The following is a 22569-nucleotide window of genomic DNA, read 5'->3' as shown; positions in this document are numbered from 1 at the left end:
AATAATAATAATAAAATAAAAATAAAAAACAATACAGAATGAAAAAGGAACACATGGGCCCACAAATGCTGGCTAAATTACTCTATAACTGTGGAGAGGAGTTTGGGCACTCTCCAACTTTGGAGAGGGATAAAGAGCAAAAAAAATCTCCACTGCAGCACATTCTCTCTCCAAAATTTGGAGATCTGACACTAGCAACCCCTTTAAGGAGTCCACTGTGGATGCTCTTACCGAGGGAGAAGATATAGATTTCTATACAGTTGTCCGATTCGAAGCATGTGGGGCCCAAGCAATCGAATCCCACCACTACTCTACCGACACGTGGGGGATCTTATGCTGACCACCGCCGACCACCGCTGTTAACTTGAAAGAACTGTAGGGAACTACCAACTGTATGCAATCACCCAACACCCACTCTTTGCCTCTCTGTGCATGTTTTTTCATTTGATGCTTGTGCTGTCTTTCATGAATAAATATTGAGTGAATATATATACATACATATTTTATATATATATATATGTATACATAAACAATTGCTTGTTCAGTTTCTGCAGTGTCTCCTGAGGTCAGTCTTTTTTTATTTTATTTTTATAGTGCTAAAATCAGATATTTATTTATTAATTTTTTTTTGGGTGAATGTATAATTTGAAGGGATTGATTTCATTATGGTGGGATCTTTTGTTTGAATTTTTTACTTATATTTGCTGATTCAATTTTGCAATTGGTGTCACATTTTGCAATTCTTGATCCAGTTTGTGTGGAGAGATAGAGAGAGAGAGAGAGAGAGAGAGAGAGAGAGAGAGAGAGATCTCAAAATAAACGATAAACCGAACATTTTTTTTTTCATTGCATTACACTACTAAACAAGTAAAAGATGAAGGCAGCCTCATCTTCTTGACACGAACATTTTTTCATAGAACTTATCAAACAAAAAAAGAAAACTAATCAGACCTTCGAACCCTTGATGTCACTCATGGCATCTCGTACTGCATATACAATCATCTTGCCTACCTAAAAGACAAGAAAACCAAAATAATTTATCAATTGAAGTTCGACGAGTAGCATTTCGGAAAAATAAATAAATAAAATTTAAAGAAAAAAATAAAAAAAAATAAAAAAAATAAAAAAAAAAAAGAAAAAGAGTTTCTTCTCGAACCTGTAAGCTATCTTTCTTCCTCGCGTGAACACGAGGAAGAACTCTGTATTCTTGACACAAATTCAAGCACGTCTCAACACTTTCCGGGGAAACAAAATCGAGTCTCATTTTTGTTCATGACTGCACACAAATGTTATCATTATTATCAACTAAACGAGATATAATGTTATCAATTGGAACATATATACAAAAAAACATTAGACAAATGATATACTCAAACACACAACAATTTTTTTGGCTCATCAATTGTTATTTGGATCTGCCTATATCATCGTGCATCGTATCTTGGCCAAATTTAGTGTTTTTTTTTCAATATCTTGGTTTAGAGGTTTTATTGAAGTTTTTTTTTTCGGGTACTAAAGTAGAATATATTAAACATCCATATAAAGAAGAAAGAGAAGGAATGATACTTGAGAACAGCTAAAAAGAAGTGGAAGAAAGGGAAGGGAAAACTAGAAAATGAAATTGGAATGGAAAAGGGGAAAACGGGTTCGAATTTATGACAAATGCCCCTAGTGTTTAGTTTACAGGCTGTTTTCCTGTTTTCTGGACTCAGAGTACAAAGTGCAATACTAATACTTTTTGCCGATGCAATCTGTCAAAAATGTGGTCGTATGGTGCATTGTGCCGATTCAGTGTGATGGTAGGGTGCAATTCGCTCGAAACAAAACAACTATTTAATTGATAAAGCAAGCAAACACAGCATCACAAACAAGAGAGGAAAAAAGTTTACCTTTAAGTTCGGTGTACTCCCCAAACTTTAAGCAAACTGAAGACATGACTCGCGAGGATCTAATGGATTTCCAGCAACATTGGTCAAAGGCGAGCCGATAGTGGTACAAAAGGTGATCGACACTGATCCGGGGCTCAGTTGGGAACCTCAAGCTATGAGGGCTTCCTTATGCTACGTAAACAGACATCATAAAGAATTAAGAATGACTACAACTAATTGCTTGGATTTTAGCAAGGTTCGTTTGTTCTCTTCTTTACTTTTTCTGTTGAAGTTTGTTGATTTTACTACTTTTTAAATGTTTTCAGATCTGCATTGTTGTGATGTATGGAACTATGGATTTTGTACGAGAAACATTTAAAAAGTAGTAAAATCAACAAACTTCAACAGAAAAAGTAAAGAAGAGAACAAACGAACCTTGCAAAAATCCAAGCAATTAGTTGCAGTCATTCTTAATTCTTTATGATGTCTGTTTACGTAGCATAAGGAAGCCCACATAGCTTGAGGTTCCCAACTGAGCCCCGGATCAGTGTCGATCACCTTTTGTACCACTATCGGCTCGCCCTTTGACCAATGTTGCTGGAAATCCATTAGATCCTTGCGAGTCATGTCTTCAGTTCGCTTAAAGTTTGGGGAGTACACCGAATATTGGTTACTCGACTCCTCGTTTGGACCTTCAGAGACTTTCGGGCAGGAATTACTCTCAATGGAAGAGGGCAATTCATTATATTCTCTTGCTTCTTCAATCAGCTTTGCGATCGCATCACCACAAAATAAGCCCCTCAGCTCTAATGTAGATTCACCACATCCGCCCCTATCTTCCGGTGGACAAGGGATAGCACCGTTTTCATCGCAGACCCATCTTAATGAAGGCTCCACATGGTTAGCGGGGTCCTTATCGATAAGCGTATGACGTCTCAGCACTTTAATACCCCCGACACTAACTTTTCCTATTCTTTTGACACCCCCATGTCGATATTCCAGACCATAATCGACATACTTTATGGGCATTCTATGAGCACCGAGTCTTATGTTTCCTGCCCTTAGATCTTTACAACAATACAAGCATAGAACGTATGGACACGTCGTACATCCCCTGTGGTAATCGGCTATCGAAATGCTACAAAAAGAACTGCATGACATGGACAAGGTAAGTCACTATCAATCAAAGATAGCATGAATTGATGGATGAGATTTTAGTTGTATAAACCTACCAATACAGATCTATGTGCCCATATTCGGCAGTCTTTATGTTATCTGAACATTTTGACACTCCTGCCACGGTACAAACATACGTAGACTAGCATCACAGCACCCTCACACACGCGCACAATAAAATATAAAAATAAACAATTAGGAAGAGAAGATTCACATGAATACCTTGAATCTCCTTCTCCAGATGACGCTCTTTCTGTTGTGCCATATCCATCTTCTCAAGGAATGGTAAAACTTTCTGTATGATGTACTTTGCATGAAACGTCCGTTCCATCTTCCTTTTGAAGAGGCCAACAAAATATATAACTGAATAAGATTGAAAACAAAGATTGATCACTAATAATCTGAATGATTATCCCAGCCCCAGCCCCGAGAACAAAATACTTTAACATCCCAAGAATAAGAATGTTATTATACATATCCTAGCTGCAAACAATGCCAGAAACAGCATATATCCTAGCTGCAAACAGTGGAATGCTAAATTGTAACATGTTTGACTGAATAACAAGATTAAGACTGCAATCCTAAATTATAGGATCACCCATAATATGTACAAAGACTAAGACTGAAATTTCCACAAATGAATGGTTTAATTAGTGAAAAGACCAACCTGAAATGGTCTTCAAAATCTCTGTTGGGGCGAATGAGAAAGGGAGTCCAATTAGCCTATGTTCCTTTTCCGTCCGTTGTACACCTGGAAAGTACATATTAAGACTAATTTAACTTCAAATACACAAAAAAAAACAGTGGGACAAAAACATCGAAAACGGCAAAAAGAACGAAAAAAAATAAGACATATTTCAAGCATTCCGCTCATGTTATTCTAAGAGACGATGTGATGCGCATCCAGAGTAAATAACCAACGGAACATAAGACACAACTTTCCCCCATTCTTTATACTGTTTCTTGCGTGTTTGATTTGAAAGCACGAAGAACAGTCTCGTTTTTTTCAATCATTCTAACACAATTCATACCAAACATAAGATTTATATAAATGCCCATGATCAACCTAATTTCCAAATAAATGGCAAAACCCTTGCCGTAAGAAATAAATATTAACCTAATAAGAAATCAATAACGTAAGATAAGCACATAAGGAAACTCATGCGAGAAAACAAATAAAAAAATAAATTTGAAGGCAGATAATCATAAGCCCAAACAACCGACATAAACCCCAAAAAAAAAAAAAAAAACCCCACCGTAAGAAACAAACAATTAAGCTACGAGAAACGAATTATTTACGCTAACAGAAACGAATTAATGAAGCAAAGATTACCAGTGAAGAACTGAGAAGCGAGAGAGGAGAGGCGGCGATGAATCAGTAACTGCAGAATTTACCCTGGGAGAGGAGAGAATTTGCGAACAAAAAGAATCGGCAAAGAAGAAGAAAGTAGAAAATTGAGAGAAATTACATGAATTTATTAATTCACGTTGGACGTGTTTGGGATGACAGTTGCGTACCCAATTCCTCTTTATATATTTATTTATATTTCTATCGAGTTATTTAAATGAAATATTAATAAAGCAAATAGACACTGCTAGAACGGACCCTACTAGGAGATAATAACTGATCGTAAGTATTGGGGCACAGGTTCTATTGCAAGAAGCTAAAAGAGCCCTCGGAAAATATTTACAGGTCCAACGTCGGAAACCACTCGCGCCTATAGTATATTTAAAGAATAAATAAATACCTGTGCATGCAGCAGCCTTCTCGAGATGAAGACGCAGGGTGTGTCGTCGCCCGGGAAAATGTTAGAACTAACCCTCGTAAGCACTTCGGCATGCAATACCACCGGCCCCGGGAGAGCTTGATCGATGAGTCAAGCCCCCGTGTCTCTCTAACAATGCTGCTGTCAGCATTACCAGAATAGCTTGCAACGTAGACCAATTCTAGACGTATCTGAAATTGAAAAAAGAATCCGAAACGATAGGATTACGATAGAGTAAAATAGAATGTAAAATGTGCATCAACGAATATGGTTGATTCAAACAGATCTTGCGGCAAATAAACCCTCTAATTTATGCAATATACTTGCAGAAATGTACATCTTATACTCAATTTATTTCCTTCCGTTTAGCTCCAATAATTGACGTTCACTTTTTTAACCACATCATTTCCAACTTGTCCAGCTTTCCGAAAGTTACTTCCAATTATTTTTCTCAGCCTTCTCAATGCTTTCACAAATCACTATCATAAGGGTGAAAATGCATGTTCCATGTTCTAAATTTCATGTCTTAATTGTCGAGAACAATGGTACAGGACGACCATTAATAATAATAAAGTCGACATAAATATTTCAAATGCATATAAACTAAGCCAAGCCAGCTACAATCTTTGCTCAATGTGACCACGTACAACAACAAATAAACTAAAACCATGTTTAATTATTTCCAAGTCACTTAGTTAAGCAAGAAAGTGACTTAGGTGGTGTTTGCAAATGCTTTTCCAAAGTGATTATGAGCTTTTTGAATGTTTAATAAAAACTGATTTTGAACCAAAAAAAAGCTCATAATCACTTTGGAAAAGTGTTTGCAAACACCACCTTAAACTTGCACATATGTATGTTTACCAAGCTGGATCACATGAACTAAAACCTTGGTAACGCGACTTGGACAAAATCAGCCAAATTCCCCAAAAAAAAAAAAACAGGATTTGGAATTAACCATACGGCTTCACAAGATTATTAAAAAGACTTCATACCTCCCAGAGTTCGAACGGGGAACAGTGTACTTGACGATCGTTTGCTTCCGATCTTGAAGCCATAGCCTCTAATTCCTCCTTGAAGCAACTCAACAAATCCATTGTCAACAGCATCCCGCGTACAAGCGTTAAAACTGCCTGTCTCGGTGGCACTCTTTGGCTGTACAACAGCATTACTCAGATAATAGAGGTATCTGAGCTGAGTTGGGGATAAGCAGGATTAATTAATTAATTAATTGATTACGGTAATCAAGAGTTGAGTTCATGAATAATGAGAGGCTTAGATCTTCAAAATGCAACCATGGAAAAGCAGAGGAAATTGGGAAATAATGGTGGGTTTTTTTTCGATCGTAGAAAAATAATTTTCCGGGTAGTGTTGTTTGTGTACAGATGGAGGAGGAGCCGCCGGCAGCAGCAGAAGCGCCTACCGCTATAAAATTTTATGTCGAAATAGTTTAAAACACAATGGAGAGGATGAACTGATTACCGATTGTTAATTACTTAATTAACTGTTCTATTTTTTATTTGGAAGCATGCCATAACTAGTTCGAAATTAGCACTTCAAAAAAAAAATCAAGGTAAAATTAATTCCGATTATTTTCCGAAAAAGAGACGAGAAAAGAGAAGAAATTGAGAGAAATTTTGTTTCTCATTCACCACCTATGGAATATATTTATATTGTTAGTGTAATTTAATAAAAATGGAACTTTAGGAATTCTTTGCAAAATATTAAATTGGAGTCTAATATGCATCTTAAAAATAAATAATAATTGGTAAAAAAAATTTACTATAGTTTCCCATTTCTGACTGGTTTTATGAATTATTGAGAAGTTGTTTTCAAAGACTTGAATTTATTCTTCATATAACAACTTGTAACAATTTTGGATAAGGTTCATTACTAATCTCCACAACACAGTGTTTTGATGTTTTTATACAAACAGATGATGATGTCCAAATGTAAGCATATGACTGGTAGATAGCATATATAACTGAATAAGAGTCCAAACATATTACCTATTTCTCTTCTTTCTTTACAGCACCCACAAAACCTTCCGATTTCTGGTAATTTGAATTGAAAAATGCTCCTTGGTTGCTCTGGAGAAACCTGTATTGCAAGATTCGCAAGTTTCGTTTTATATTTACAGAAAATATATGTGTATGTATAATATCAAACAATTCGTAATTCATTACACCTGAGCAAATCGTTCAATCTTTGCTGCAGCTCCGTTGGTGTCTCGGTTTCGATATGCACACACGAGAGAGCATGTCCGGTAACTTGACTGAATATACGAAAACAATTAGTCTCTGTAATTATTAATCAAACAAGTTAATAGAAAAAAATTGTGTGGATAGAGAATTCCAGCATACCATTAATCATTGTAAAGCAGTCGAATAAAATTAGATGACAAATTATAATTTCTTCCCCATTAAGGATCCATCCCATTAGCAGCTTTTAAAACAAGACTCTAAACCTCATATCCAACTGCATTTACCAGACAAGACGATATAAAACATCAAGACAGTGAGGGGTATTAGCACACAAAAAGGTTGATGGAATTCATATGAAACAAATAAACCACAAATTAGATCATCTTCCCCAATATGTCTCGATCCCAGCAATAGCTTTAAGTTAAGACACTATCAGAACAACTGCAAGCAATGGACAAGACAATGAAATATAAATGTAGGGGGAGGGGGAATAAGCAAACAAGACGGAATAGAAGTCTGATTAATCATTGTAAATCAGAAAAATATCATGTTTTAACGTGTGCAAGATATCAATCTGGACGACACGGACTATTGAAGAAACGTTCTTGTCCGTTCAGGTTAATTGGCAAAAAATCAACGGAGGATGGATTATGGCGATTGAGTGTGAGTAATGGTAATCATAACCATCTGCCGGGTATTTGAAAATTTAACTTATGTTTAAATTTATATTTGTTTTAATTTTGCATTCAAACTTATGTTTTGGAATATTTAAATTTGTAGCGTTGTGTTTTGCATTTTATATGTTTAATCTATGTTTTTGGAATGTATTAAATTTGTAAGATTGTTTGTAAGGTTGTTTAAATATGTACTTTAATTGCTTCAGTTGTACGTAGTTTCTAAATTCAAATAATAAAACTAGTGAATTAAAATACAAAACAACAAACTAGTAAATTAAATAGTTCGTAATAATAATAAACAAAATTAGTAAAATAATTAGTTCCTAATTAAAAATTAAAATAAATTATTAAATTAAATAGTTCCTAACAATAATAAATTGGTATGTAGTAAGTAGGTACTGGTCCCCACAATAGCTTTGCTTTTCCCACAGCAAAGATCATCTATAAATTGGTATGTAGTAAGTAGGATTTTGAGTAACATACCACACAAATTGGTCTTGGTCTGTCGTTTCGGTCAATCATTAATTAAGCATTTGCAATCCTTCTGATGCTCCGTAAGTTCCTGCAAATGCACATGGTTTTCCAATGAAAGTTAAATTCAACAGAATCAAAGACAAGTGTGATGCAAGTGAATCAAAAATATGCCAAACTGAGTCAGTGATAAGTGTGATTGATTGATTACCTTAGCTCGTAAAGCTAAGGTAATCAAGGAACCATCAACAACAACCATGGAGAAAATTTTCTACATGGATATGATCACTTTATAGGTTAATAATAATGAATGAATAACCTGGATCTGTTTCTGCAGGAACTTTACATAGACTACTGCTTCTTCTAACATGTCAGCTGTGTTCGTTTGCTGCTTGCAACAAAACCAAACTATTATTCTACATACTTATTATACGAATAACACGTAACTGCAGATATCAATTGAAGGCTGTGACTCGTTAAAGCAGCAAACATTCATCGAGATAAGAAAGTTAAAACAGAGGAGGAATTTTACGAGCTTATGTAACTAATTTACCTTGTCCATATTTGGGACAAGTTCCTGTAGCTTTCGTATCCTGTCACTAATACGCGTTCTTCGCACCTGATCATATACATAGGCTTAATTCCTAATATAGAGGGAGAGTGCACAGATATTATACATGAAATAGCTGACAAGAATATATATATATATATATATATATATATATATATATATATATATATATATATATATATATATATATATATATATATATATATATATCGTACCCTTTCAGCAATGCTGCGAGGATGGGTAGCACAACCGCGTTTTGCTCGAGTCCTGCACATAACTGAGTCTTCCAAAAGCTTTTCCATTTCAACATCCAACGGTTCATCTTGTAATTCTCCTTTCTTCACCAATAAAACCAAAATACGTTTAGTATCATTCCCGCATAGACAAGCAGTCATCAGCATGGAACACCAAATTCCATGGAGATTGCCAAGGACGAAATATAATCACGTATATGCAGTAATAAACACAAACAAAACCATAACGAAGTTCATACAATCTACATTGAGCAACAAAATATATATGGCGAGTACATTATTTACATGTTACAACTATATCTTCATTCAATGAGTCGGATACTATTCTGTACCGACAATACACACAAGATTCCGATTTCATCATTGGATACAAATGCATAATCATAAGTTTAACTTGTTCTATTTTCTAAGTAGACGTCCAAATCTAATATACACATATATATATACTACTAGTACACTAAGGTATATCATGGAAGAATTTTCTCCATAAAGACAAGACAGTTTTTTATTGCTAAAAACATGGAAAGTTTAGAGACTTTAATTTGTCATTTCATAAGGATCCGTAAATCCATTTCATAAGGATCCATTCAAGATCAATATTTCTATTTTCTACTACTACTTGACCATATTTCCTTCCCAAAACCACAATTAGTATAAATAGCAAGAAAAGTTGGAACTTAACGCCAAAAAGAAAACAGGAAAATATTACTAAAGCAATAGGTATGCCATAACTAGTTCGAAATTAGCACTTCAAAAAAAAAATCAAGGTAAAATTAATTCCGATTATTTTCCGAAAAAGAGACGAGAAAAGAGAAGAAATTGAGAGAAATTTTGTTTCTCATTCACCACCTATGGAATATATTTATATTGTTAGTGTAATTTAATAAAAATGGAACTTTAGGAATTCTTTGCAAAATATTAAATTGGAGTCTAATATGCATCTTAAAAATAAATAATAATTGGTAAAAAAAATTTACTATAGTTTCCCATTTCTGACTGGTTTTATGAATTATTGAGAAGTTGTTTTCAAAGACTTGAATTTATTCTTCATATAACAACTTGTAACAATTTTGGATAAGGTTCATTACTAATCTCCACAACACAGTGTTTTGATGTTTTTATACAAACAGATGATGATGTCCAAATGTAAGCATATGATTGGTAGATAGCATATATAACTGAATAAGAGTCCAAACATATTACCTATTTCTCTTCTTTCTTTACAGCACCCACAAAACCTTCCGATTTCTGGTAATTTGAATTGAACAAATGCTCCTTGGTTGCTCTGGAGAAACCTGTATTGCAAGATTCGCAAGTTTCGTTTTATATTTACAGAAAATATATGTGTATGTATAATATCAAACAATTCGTAATTCATTACACCTGAGCAAATCGTTCAATCTTTGCTGCAGCTCCGTTGGTGTCTCGGTTTCGAGCATGTCCGGTAACTTGACTGAATATACGAAAACAATTAGTCTCTGTAATTATTAATCAAACAAGTTAATAGAAAAAAATTGTGTGGATAGAGAATTCCAGCATACCGAAGAGTCTTAATAAATGCTCGGCTCCATATACTCTAGAAGGAGATAGATACATTATCAGCAATCACTTCTTTGTACTGTGTGCGCTCGTGTTTGTAGTCAAAGTAACAGAGTAACCCCTTCACAATTTCTCCAACTGACGACGCCTGCATCACAGCAATGTAAGGCCACAAACTGTTGCCTCAAAATGGAACAACGGATAATACAGGAATAAATTCATTAATAATAATAAAGCAATTGGAAAATCAAAATCAGGAATCCCCAACTGTGCAGACCAAATTAATAAAGGAGCAAGTGAATCAAATAAATAAATAAATTAAAAAAAAAAAAAAAAAAAAAAAAAAAACCTTTGTTCAATTGTTGGGGTATGTATGCTTCAACACAGCCATAGATAAAAGCCCACGCCTTTGATTCGAATATGGATAGTTTCAATCGGGTAGAACAATCCCAGATCTACCAGAAATAGGATCCCTATTCGCAATCAGAAGGGACGAACAGCTGTTCCTGAAGAAATGATTATTGCTGATTCGATCTTCAAACATAAATCACAGATCTTCCACCTACACCGAAAATGATTTTGAAGCCATTTTGATTCGAAGGTAGAAAGAAATGCAAACTTTTCATCGGACTTGTATTTTCTTCTCCTCTGTACGTGCGTGCGTATAACACGTGCCTTTCACAATTGGCAACCATATTTTAATAAGGGTAAATTACAAACACCCCACTGAGGTATGGTCAAATTACAAAACCACCCCTCTTGTTTGGATAATTACAACCACCCCCTCAACTCCTCAAATTTAGTGGAATTTTCGATATTATATGGAATATTATCATTTTTGTACCCATTTTATCCCATTCAAACTCTACATTATGAAGCAAGATGATCATAATATGTGATTTTTAGCTTCTATATATCAGTTTGTGGTGAATCGGAAACTGTATTTTTAAACAAAACGAGTACAAACTAGAGCACATTTCACGGAATCTAGATGATTATGTTGAATTTGGCACCATAAGGGTGGAGGTGTAAGAAAAAAAATCATAGTTGAGGGGGTAGATGTAATTATCCAAACAAGAGGGGGGGTTTTGTAATTTAACCATACCTCAGGGGGGTGTTTGTAATTTACCCTAATTATTATTATTATTAATTACTACTTCATAAATAAATAACAATTGTTTTTTAATACTAAAATCCACATAACACATTTCTAGACATGCTTCATTACTCATTAGTAATTTCCATATATAATTTTTTGGTTTTATTTTAACCAAAAAAATATATATTTCCACATATGATCGTTTCATTCATGGTTATAGAAATATGAGTTCAATGACAAAAATGCAAAAAAAAAAGTGATTTTCCACATGTCATCTTGTTGTTCATTCAAGGAGTCTCTTTTAAATATTGGTGTTATTTGACAAACCCATCTCATTGAATTTCGGCTTCATGATAAATATATTTTCTTAATTAATATTTATTATAAATACAATTGACTCGAATTATCTAAAATGCCCCAATTTAATATTAATGAAAGTTACTGTATTATATTATTATGGAAAATCCGTTTTTTTTTTTTTTTTTTTTTTTTTTTTTGTAAATATGCAATCCCGTGATTTAATATGCTTCATAGTCGATTAATATACCTGATAGAAAAATAATTAAAAAACGAAAAAATAATAATAATAATAATAATAATAATAATAATAATAATAATAATAATAATAATAATAATAATAATAATAATAATAATAATAATAATAATAATAATAATAATAATAATAATAATAATAATAATAATAATAATAATAATAATAATAATAATAATAATAATAATAATAATAATAATAATAATAATAATAATAATAATAATAATAATAATAATAATAATAATAATAATAATAATAATAATAATAATAATAATAATAGTAATAATAATAATAGTAATAATAGTAATAATAATAATAGTAATAATAATAATAATAATAATAATAATAATAATAATAATAATAATAATAATAATAATAATAATAATAATAATAATAATAATAATAATAAATAATAATAATAATAATAATAATAATAATAATAATAATAATAATAATAATAATAATAATAATAATAATAATAATAATAATAATAATAATAATAATAATAATAATAATAATAATAATAATAATAATAATAATAATAATAATAATAATAATAATAATAATAATAATAATAATAATAATAATAATAATAATAATAATAATAATAATAATAATAATAATAATAATAATAATAATAATAATAATAATAATAATAATAATAATAATAATAATAATAATAATAATAATAATAATAATAATAATAATAATAATAATAATAATAATAATAATAATAATAATAATAATAATAATAATAATAATAATAATAATAATAATAATAATAATAATAATAATAATAATAATAATAATAATAATAATAATAATAATAATAATAATAATAATAATAATAATAATAATAATAATAATAATAATAATAATAATAATAATAATAATAATAATAATAATAATAATAATAATAATAATAATAATAATAATAATAATAATAATAATAATAATAATAATAATAATAATAATAATAATAATAATAATAATAATAATAATAATAATAATAATAATAATAATAATAATAATAATAATAATAATAATAATAATAATAATAATAATAATAATAATAATAATAATAATAATAATAATAATAATAACAAATAAATAAATAAATAAATAAGTACCCATTGATGGACTTATTTGTAATGACCCCTTTTTTAAATACCCGGCAAGTTAAATTCTGAATTGTAAGTTTTTTCCAATATTTTAAAAACCGGACCGATCATAGAACCGGATAGTCTACGATACTGGGTCACGGTTGGACCGGTTCAACCTAGGTCCAACCAGGTTTTATAATATTTTCTATTTTTAATTATTTGTGAATAATTATAATATATATTATCTTTTAAATGTGTACTTTAATAAATATATTCGGGTTTACGGTTTGACCGGCCAAAAAAATGGGTTTTACCTATTAAACCGTTTTTTTTTTTGCAATTTTCGGGTTTATAGTGCCAACCGGACCGGACAAGGTAGCGGTTCGCGGTCGAACCGGCCGATCCGGTCCGGGTTTCAAAACATTGGTTTTTTCGTAATATTCTCTTATATATTTTTAATTATATTAAAAATCTATATAAATAAAAGTTCACAAGTCCAGCTAATGAGCGTTTGAACAATAAAGTGAGAAGTTTGTATTGGTTCATTTGCCTTAATTTTCAATCACAGTGATATTGCTAATACAAATCATATACTTAAGTAGTAAGTAATTATGAATAGGGCTGTTAATTGAGCCAAACCCAATGAAAGTCCGATGGTTCAACCCCATTTTATTTGAGCTGAACTAATTTGATTGTGAGCATTGAGCAGGGTCGAGTTTGAGCCATAATATTAAACTCGGAAAGTTTATGAACTGAGTTTGAGCTTCCTATGGCTCAACCCAAATTAAATCCAATCGAACAAATAAGCTAAAAATTTATTAAACTCACTCTTTTAACATATTTCAGAACAATTATTTTATATAAGTAACACTAGTTAACAAAAACACTTTGCTAATGAATGATATTTTGAACTTACAACTTGTATTGAAGTTTTTTTCTAGCTTATGTTGGAAGTAATTTAATGAATTCAATATTTTTTTTAACATAAGAAATATTTATGGTTTTCATTTATTAGAATAATTCGTAATATTTATCTAATTTAAAAAGGTATTAGAATATATTTAAATATTTATATAGATTTATTTTTTCATCAAAAGACTAGTTTTATACCTTTTTAAATAGGGGTTTTTGTGCATATGTCCCTAAACAAGTATCTTTATTATTCTAAAATTAGGGGTTATATCTTTTCTCACCAATAAACTCATCCATTTAATATTTGTTATAAATAAAGGAAACATTCATGTATAGGGCAAAATTACCCCCAACCATCTATACTCAATTCTTGATTGTAACCCCAATTTAATCAATTTGACAACAAAATCCAATTTTGACTTTCTTTTCTAAAAAAAAAAAAATTTTGCCACCGTAGTCCGACGTTCACTTTTTTTTTTTTCTTTTTCTTCTGGTCTGTTTTTTTCCGCCGGCGGATTCCGGCGTTGACTTTTTTCAGTGTTTTTTTAGATTTATTTTTATTATAATTTTTTTTTATAACTTCCACCGCTAAACATTGACCGTAATTGTGCTCTCACTGATAGTAAATTAACGTAATTATTCTGTCAATGACAGTACATTAACGTAATTGTACTGCCGTTGACAATACATTTATGTAACTGTTCTGCTGTTAACAGTAAATTAACGTAATATTATTATTTTTATTTTTTGTTATTTTTTTTAATTTTGTTTGATTTGTTGACAAGTCAACGTGAGAAGAAACGTCAAATCGGATTCGTGTTGCAAAATAACTATATAATTCGGAGAAGAGTTATTAATGGGCATTGGTGGAAACATCGAAAGAAATTATGGAAAAATAAGGGTTTTCTCCGAACTCAAATCGTATTTGAGTGCGAAACGAACTCTATCTCAAGTGAAACGGCTCAAGGAACAAAACTCAATGAGCAAAGCTCATGAATCATGTCTAATTTCAGCAATCCAACGTCGTTTAGATACCTAAAAGTTCATTTTTGCTATTTTAAGCAAGTTTTAGAAAATTAATATCAAATCATAGAAAAATCGGATTAGGATTCCGTAAATTGAGTTGTTCCCAAAATTACAAGATCTACTAGAATCAAACTCTAACTTTTTTGTGCCGTTTTTGGTGATTTTTAGTATTTTCTTAGTTTAATTAGCGTTTTCAGTTTTTTAGTATAAATAGCTGCCTTAGGACTTTATTTTGAAAAAGAATTTCAAATTTTAATAAAATATTTAGAGTTTTCTCTATTTTTCTGGTGGATTCCGAATGTTATTTTGTTCTATAGGATTAATTCGTAGAAATTAATTCTTTACCGTGCTTCCGTTCTGCATCAGGTAAATTACAAGAAACCCCCCATGTTTAATTACGAAAATTTTCCCATGTTTACGTGATTATGAAAATCCTCCTGAGGGATGTTGATGTCTTATACATACAACCCCCCCCCCCCCCCCCCCCCCCCCCCCCCCCCCTATGTTGCTACTTTTGACGGAAAACAAATATTGACAATTACCCTAAAATCTTTTGGAAGAAAGAAGTAAAAGCCATGACTTCTCTGATCCCATCCGGTTGCAATTTTTTTAATGATTTATTTATACTTTTTGTATTTCGTTTTTTTTTAAATTGAAATATTATTAAAAATAATAAAAATATGTGAAACCTAAAATAAGAAATACGAGAATATTTTCAAAATATGTAAAATCGATTTTATTGAATAAAAATATATAAAAATATAAAAAGAATTGCAAGATATGTTTGATTCTTTTTCATATATATTTTATGTTTCTATGTTTTTAATAATTATACAATACAAAAATACATATAGTTTAAAAAAAAAAAAAAATTTTTTTTAACTATATCACAGTTTACCCCCGAAATAATTAATATGCTTACAGTTACCCCTCAAGGGCAAAAACTATACTTTCAGAGAAATATTCCATGGAAGCAAAAAAAATCGTAAAAAGCTACTTCGTGGGGGTACTGCGCAAGACGGCGACATATCTGAGAAGGATTTTTGTAACTACACTAATAGTAGGAAGATTTTTAAAATTAGATCATACATAAGGGGATTTTTCGTAATATACCATAATTTATATAGTGGATGATTCACTTACGGATCCAAATCTGAAATTTAACTAGTTCTAAATTAAGGTATTTTTTCATCGGGTCCAATAGTAGGTAATCTAGATTCATACTGCCACCCCTAATCCCAATGGAATATTATGCAAGTGACTTGTTATTATCACATTTGAATGGATGGATTTGGAGCAGGGATTTCAAATCCATAATAACAAATTCCTTGAACTTGTTTGAATTGAGGAATTTGGGGTTGAATTTCAAATCCACATCCCTCTTTTTTGTAGTTTTTTGAGCAATTGAGGTGAACTTCAAATGACTCTAAATTGGAGTTATTTCAAATTCCTTCCCCAGATCAAATACATTTCCAAATCCCTCCATCCAAACACACTCTCATAGTAATCCAATTGTAGGTGTGGCAATATGTAGGGTCGGAGTAAAATCGGTAGGGACAACGAAGTTTATGACCACGACGTTATAATAACCGTAACGTATGCTCATACAAAGTTTTCTTATATTTTCTAAAATATAAGGAAACTTACACATAATAAAACAAAGTGTAGAAATAATATTTAAAATAAATTTGTACATATTTTGTTATAACACTATAGTATTACAGATGTTTATGACTGGGTATGGGTCGATTTTATCGGCGAACAAATCCACCTTGAGCTCACTTTTTATGGCTGATAACCAATAATTTACCAATTATATAGTCGGAGCCATAATTTTAACCGACTTATGCAATGTATAAATGGGGTCAGTCAATAGTTTTCAGTTTACTCAAAAGTTGGTTGGCAGATAATTACCCGACCAACCAATTTTTTTAATAATAAAAATTTGTTATAAATATTTAATTCTAGTTAATTTATTAAAATTATGATTGTAGAATTTAAGGGAAAAACGAAAAAAATTTAAAAGTTTTCAAATAATATATATAAGAAGTTAGGAACTCAAAAACCAAAAAATTCAAAGTAAAAATTTATACACCTCTACGTGCTATTTTTATTTTATAATTCCTATATCCTATTCTTCTTTATATATTTACTCATTGTATAAATTTAGTACATAAAACTTTTAATTTTAATGTTAGATTTTTTGCACGTAAGCTTTCCCAAAATTTTGGGTATCTTTTGAAAAAAAACTTTTAAAGAAATTGATATCATAATATTATTATTATTATTATTATTATTATTATTATTATTATTATTGTAGTAAGCAATATCATCAGGTCGGTAACGATTTTCAATAATTAGCAAAGTCAAGTTGGTCTAATCGGATAGGTATATATATATATAGTTGACTTATAATTATCCAATTCGATCCATGTCCAACCATAAATAGTAAATACTATGATATCATCATGTATTGAAAATGCATGCAATACAATTACCGTACCAACTATTTGCGATGTGATACCAATACTTTGATTTCTTCTGATCATATGTATTCGGTTGATATACTATTTTAATCACGATAGTTCATAATCTTTTTCACTGCGTAAATCCATTCAAATATTAGATCAACTAATCCACATTGAAGAGCACACAAAATGCACCCGCCAAAAAAAAAAAGGAGGGAAAAAAGATCCGCACGCAAGATGCAAAGTTGCAAAGAGAGTGGCCAAAAAACTAAGCAACTTCATTCATATTACATGACTACATGCTTTCATTAAAAAATCAAAGTCAAAATTAACAATAATGAATAAAGGACAAAATGCACTTCACTCCCTATAAATTTTCTATTTTTGCATTTTCCCAACTAAAAATTCAAAAAAAAGGATACTCCCCCTTCAAATGTTATTTTGGTTGCACTTGGCCCCAAAAGCCAATTTTTGGAGGGCATTTAAAATAATTCAAAATAATTTGAAAGGGGCAACGACCAACAAAAATAATATTTAAAGGGGCAACGTGCATAAAAAATACTTAATTCCGATGAATAACCATCGAAGTTTTGCTATCGGGGCAATATGCAACAAGAATAACATTCTGAAAGGGGGGCATTCACTTTTAAAAAAATTTAGGGGATAAAGTGCGAAAATTAGAAATTTACAGGGGGTGATGTGCAATTTTCCCATAAAATAAATAATAAATAGGGCAAATTGCACTTGACCCCATTAAAAATGTTTGTTTTGTACTTCTCCCCTCAAAATACAAAAATAAGATTGTCCCCCTTCGACATATACAACTCGGTGCACTTTGCCCCAAATGTGTATTTCCGGTCTAATTCTCACCGGACTAAGGGCGTATATGTCATTTTACATCTTCAGCTCAGAGTTACTTACGGTTCCCAACTTAACAAATTTCTCTTCCCAAATTGATGAAATTCGCTTCCACCTTAGACGAAATTTTCTTCCAAATTCGACAAAATCTGTTCTTTATTCTTCGTAATCATTGTAATGTGGGGTTAAAAAAGGTTAAATGACAATTAAAGCCTTAAAAGACGAATCAAATTACCTTCCCAAATTTACTCAAATCCAACAAGAATTAAACCGGAAATACACATTTGGCGCAAAGTGCATCAAGTTGTATATTTCAAAGGGGGACAGTCTCGTTTTCGTATTTTGAGGGTGGTGGGGGGGTTGCAAAAAAGGATTCTTTTGAGGGGGTGAAGTGCAATTTGCCCTAATAAATAACTATTCCATTCTTGATTTTTCTCTAACAAACACTAGAATAACAAGGAGCAAGAACCGGGCCTAACATATATCTAGTCTCTCGCCCACACTTTCTACACCAACCCAAAAACCCCTTATAAATATATTCAGCTCCATAATATGTATATATATAAATATATGTACATACACTTCACACCCATATCTATATCTATATATACATCACATCTCTTCCATAATTCTGTGTAAGTAATATTCTTAACCTCCATATACAATGAGCATGAGCATGACCAATCTTGTGTGGGCACTAATCGTCTGCGCGGCACTTCTGTGCGCGCTAGTCGAGCCCTCGTCATCTCCACCGTCCATGCAGAACACGTACGCAGCTGCTGCCGCTCGTACGGCTGCGATGTACTCGTACGACCAAGAAGCTGGGATGATGGATTCGGATATTAGCCGAAGAATATTGGCGGGATCTAATAATAATAATCATTACATCAGCTACGGCGCGATCAGTAGGGATTGGGTTCCGTGCCACGTGAGAGGGAGGTCTTACTACAACTGCAACACGCGCCAAAGATCTAACCCTTATACACGTGGCTGCACTAAAATCACCCATTGTGCCCGGAACAACCATTGATGCATCTGTGTGTGTGTGTTCAATATTATTATTACAGGTTCGGTTGGGTTTTTTATTTTTTAAATTAAACGACGTCGTTCAGTGGAAGGCTGTTTTAATTATCTAATTAAGTGTTTATGTTGTTTGTCATCATGTATTCGAGTTGAATGGTCTGAAAGTGGATTATATTTATATATAATTATATCTATATATTATTAATTAATTAATTTATCACTGTTGAGTTATGTTCAAATTGTAGTATTAATTATAGTTTTAATGAAAAATAGGATAGCACGGTGCACCACGTAGATGAAACTAATTTTGAATACCGGAATTTTTTGGAAAAATATTCGAAGATATCGAAATCATGAAATTTCGGAAATTGAAATGAAAAAAAAATATGTTCCGAAGTTGAATTTCTTTGGATCTGAGTGGGAGTCGAAAATTGATTTTTTTTATTCACATATATATAATCTTATATATAAAAGAAAGAAATGTTGGACAACCCCAAAAAATTCTAATGGTATGTCTTTAATTATTTATTTTTAATATTTTTCTCTACGAATTTTCAACAATGATCAATCTCTTATTTTTCATCAATATAAATCAAATCTTAAGAAATAAAAATAGAAATTCGATATGTTAAATCTAAATCTATATATTTAGATTATAAATCTTAATATGTAAAATTTAAACAAACTAATGTTATATAGAATATGAATAATACTACATTATTAAATTTTACTATGTTTGTGTACTATATTTTCTTATTATGTATTAAATTGATTTTTTTTTTACTCTTGAAATAATATCACGTGCATCGCACAAGGAAAAAATGCTAGTATAATTAATTACATAATAATTTTGATATTATATACGCAATAGAGATAAATTTTGGAATTTTTAGGAAATATATGATTTTTCAGAAATCAAAATCTCATATTTGTTCAAATTATGCCAAAAACAATTCGTAAAATTTGAAAATTAAAACGTTGAAAATTGGAATGAAATATCATGTTCCGAAGTTCGTTAGTGTTGGATCAAAATTGGTGGGACTTACTAAATTTTTAATTTTTATTTTATTATTTTTTAGAAGAAACAAAACGATTTATTAGATTTCAGCCTCCATCATTACAATTCGGATAGAGGTAGCGTAGTAATCATACAAGGACCATCGAAGGAAAGTCGAGCCACTTCATGCGCAACTATATTCTTTTGTCTCCTGATGTGACTTGCTGAAAAATAATCGAAAGAACCAATATATAGCATTCTGAATATATGTGACAATAGTCCCATAACTCGCTCGGTCATCTCTACCGCAAGAAATCGCACTTAAAACAACACTAAATTTTAATCAACAACAAATTACATTTTAATCAACCATATTTTTAAACAGGTGTTGTCTAATTTTAAATTATAGTTTTAAGAATGCAGTTGAAATCAACTAGAAAATCAACAACAAATCAACTACAAATCAACTACGAACACATCTATGAAAATACGGAACCAACTACAAAAAAAGTAAGAAAACGAACTACTAATTCACTATCGTGCACCGTGCGTGACTAAACCCTAGGAGAAGGATCGTCGCCAATTACTCTTGAAAGAGTCGCCGCCAAACCCTAGCAAAAATGCCACTGTCTACCCTAGAAAGAACTTTTGCGGCGTCCGATGTCGTTCGCACCGTCGCCATCTTGCATCACAAGCGCGCAACCGCCGCCAAACCCTAACATTAGTCGTCGTCTACCCTAGCACGAACAGCCGCCACGTTGCAGATATCGCTACTCTCATTGTCAAAGCCTAGCTGCTGCGTCTCTCATTGTAGAGGAAGGGGGAAGAGAGAAGTACAGAGGGATCTAATTTTTGCCGCGGAAATACCGTTCTTGTGGAAGAGAGACGATAAAAGAGAGAGAAAGAAGATATCTGCAAAATGACGATGTTATTTGAAATATGATTTTTGGCGAAGAAAAAGAAGCATAACGACCAACCCTCATTAGGAGAGTTGGTACCTAGCCTTTACCAATAGGGTAAAGGTCTAGGGTTCGAGTCCCCCCCTCCCCTACTTCCCCTTGTAATGGACTTGAATTTACTCAAAAAAAGAAGCATAACGAGAATATCACTGTAATCTGGATTTATGATAATATGAATCTTAAATGACGGGTGTTGCTAAGAGCCAATATAGCATTGATCCTATATTTTTGATAAATGTGTTTTGAGAGGGTCTAATAAAAAAAAAATTCCAATGTTACTTAGTAGTAATTATATATCCGGGTTGTGATACGAGTAGTAGTAATTAAATAACGAATGAAAAAATTTCAACCACAGGCAACCGTAAAAATATTTGCGTGAAATACACTTTGCATCTCTATCTATGTGCTATACGTACTGCATTATACTAACAACGTTTAACATATCTTACCAACCCTCATTAGAAGAGTTGGTAGATAGCCTTTAGTACTATTAGAGTAAAGGTGTAGGTTTCCAATCTTGCCCCTCTACTATTAGAGTAAAGGTTCATTTCCATTTTGCATAAGAGGAGATATTAGTACTAGAAGGGGTAAATGCGACTTTTGCATTCACCGAAAATATTTGACATTATTAATTAATAACAAATTTAAGAGTATCGATACATTTATACCCGTTCAATCCAGTATAAATTCTTTGATTTTAAGAATATGATAACTGTCGGTTTATTTTTACTAAAATGTCAACCTTAAAAACTGTCAACCAATTAAATTCTACTAGTACTAACGGTTATATTATGTAAATATCGTAATTCATGGAGTGATAAAGAATTGTTGTCCAGCGTTACTACAGAGGACAGATTGTTGTCGAATAATTTCTTGCAACATTGCAAAACAGTACAAGTATAGATTTGTGATATATATAGGTTACATGTAATAACTCTTGCAAATAAATAAAATATTTTTTTTCATAAAATATACATAATCAAAGGTGAAAATTCAGTATGAAAAGTAGAAATTCAATATACAATAGAATCCGAATAATTAATAACATCAA

At 31.4% G+C, this 22569-nt stretch overlaps 2 protein-coding genes across 10 annotated transcripts; one reads left to right on the top strand and one right to left on the bottom strand.

The window, feature by feature from the left end:
- Positions 1-823: 823 nt before the first annotated feature.
- On the bottom strand, positions 824-11159 carry LOC105968188 (lysine-specific demethylase JMJ29). Of its 9 annotated transcripts, none has more exons than XM_088827511.1 (19): positions 10873-11159; positions 10526-10671; positions 10368-10437; positions 10188-10279; positions 8946-9068; positions 8713-8778; positions 8479-8547; positions 8172-8250; positions 7171-7452; positions 6996-7082; positions 6817-6907; positions 5803-6001; positions 4793-5001; positions 4378-4440; positions 3712-3795; positions 3267-3407; positions 2529-3018; positions 1157-1276; positions 824-1011 (listed from the first exon to the last, which is right to left on the bottom strand). In XM_088827511.1, exons 12-15 carry the CDS (start codon positions 5974-5976, stop codon positions 3768-3770), a joined length of 474 nt encoding a protein of 157 aa, XP_088683637.1. In that variant the 5' UTR covers positions 5977-6001; positions 6817-6907; positions 6996-7082; positions 7171-7452; positions 8172-8250; positions 8479-8547; positions 8713-8778; positions 8946-9068; positions 10188-10279; positions 10368-10437; positions 10526-10671; positions 10873-11159; the 3' UTR covers positions 824-1011; positions 1157-1276; positions 2529-3018; positions 3267-3407; positions 3712-3767. The 9 variants fall into 9 exon arrangements, with proteins under 9 accessions (XP_088683637.1, XP_088683638.1, XP_088683630.1 ...); XM_088827512.1 differs by having other exon boundaries at positions 7171-7285; positions 10873-11154; XM_088827504.1 differs by lacking the exons at positions 10188-10279; positions 10368-10437; positions 10526-10671; positions 10873-11159 and adding an exon at positions 3101-3161 and having other exon boundaries at positions 1890-3018; positions 7171-8250; positions 8946-9712.
- Positions 11160-19203: 8044 nt separating this feature from the next.
- On the top strand, positions 19204-19569 carry LOC105968185 (protein RALF-like 19). Its single transcript, XM_012992807.2, has one exon. The coding sequence runs from the start codon at positions 19204-19206 to the stop codon at positions 19567-19569; it is 366 nt and encodes a 121-aa protein (XP_012848261.1).
- Positions 19570-22569: the final 3000 nt, after the last annotated feature.

Source organism: Erythranthe guttata, chromosome 13, assembly GCF_056151865.1.
Source record: "Erythranthe guttata isolate IM_541 chromosome 13, IM_541, whole genome shotgun sequence".
NCBI classification, from domain to species: domain Eukaryota; kingdom Viridiplantae; phylum Streptophyta; class Magnoliopsida; order Lamiales; family Phrymaceae; genus Erythranthe; species Erythranthe guttata.
The sequence above is the reverse complement of the archived record's forward strand: the minus strand, read 5'-3'. Positions and strand labels throughout refer to the sequence as shown.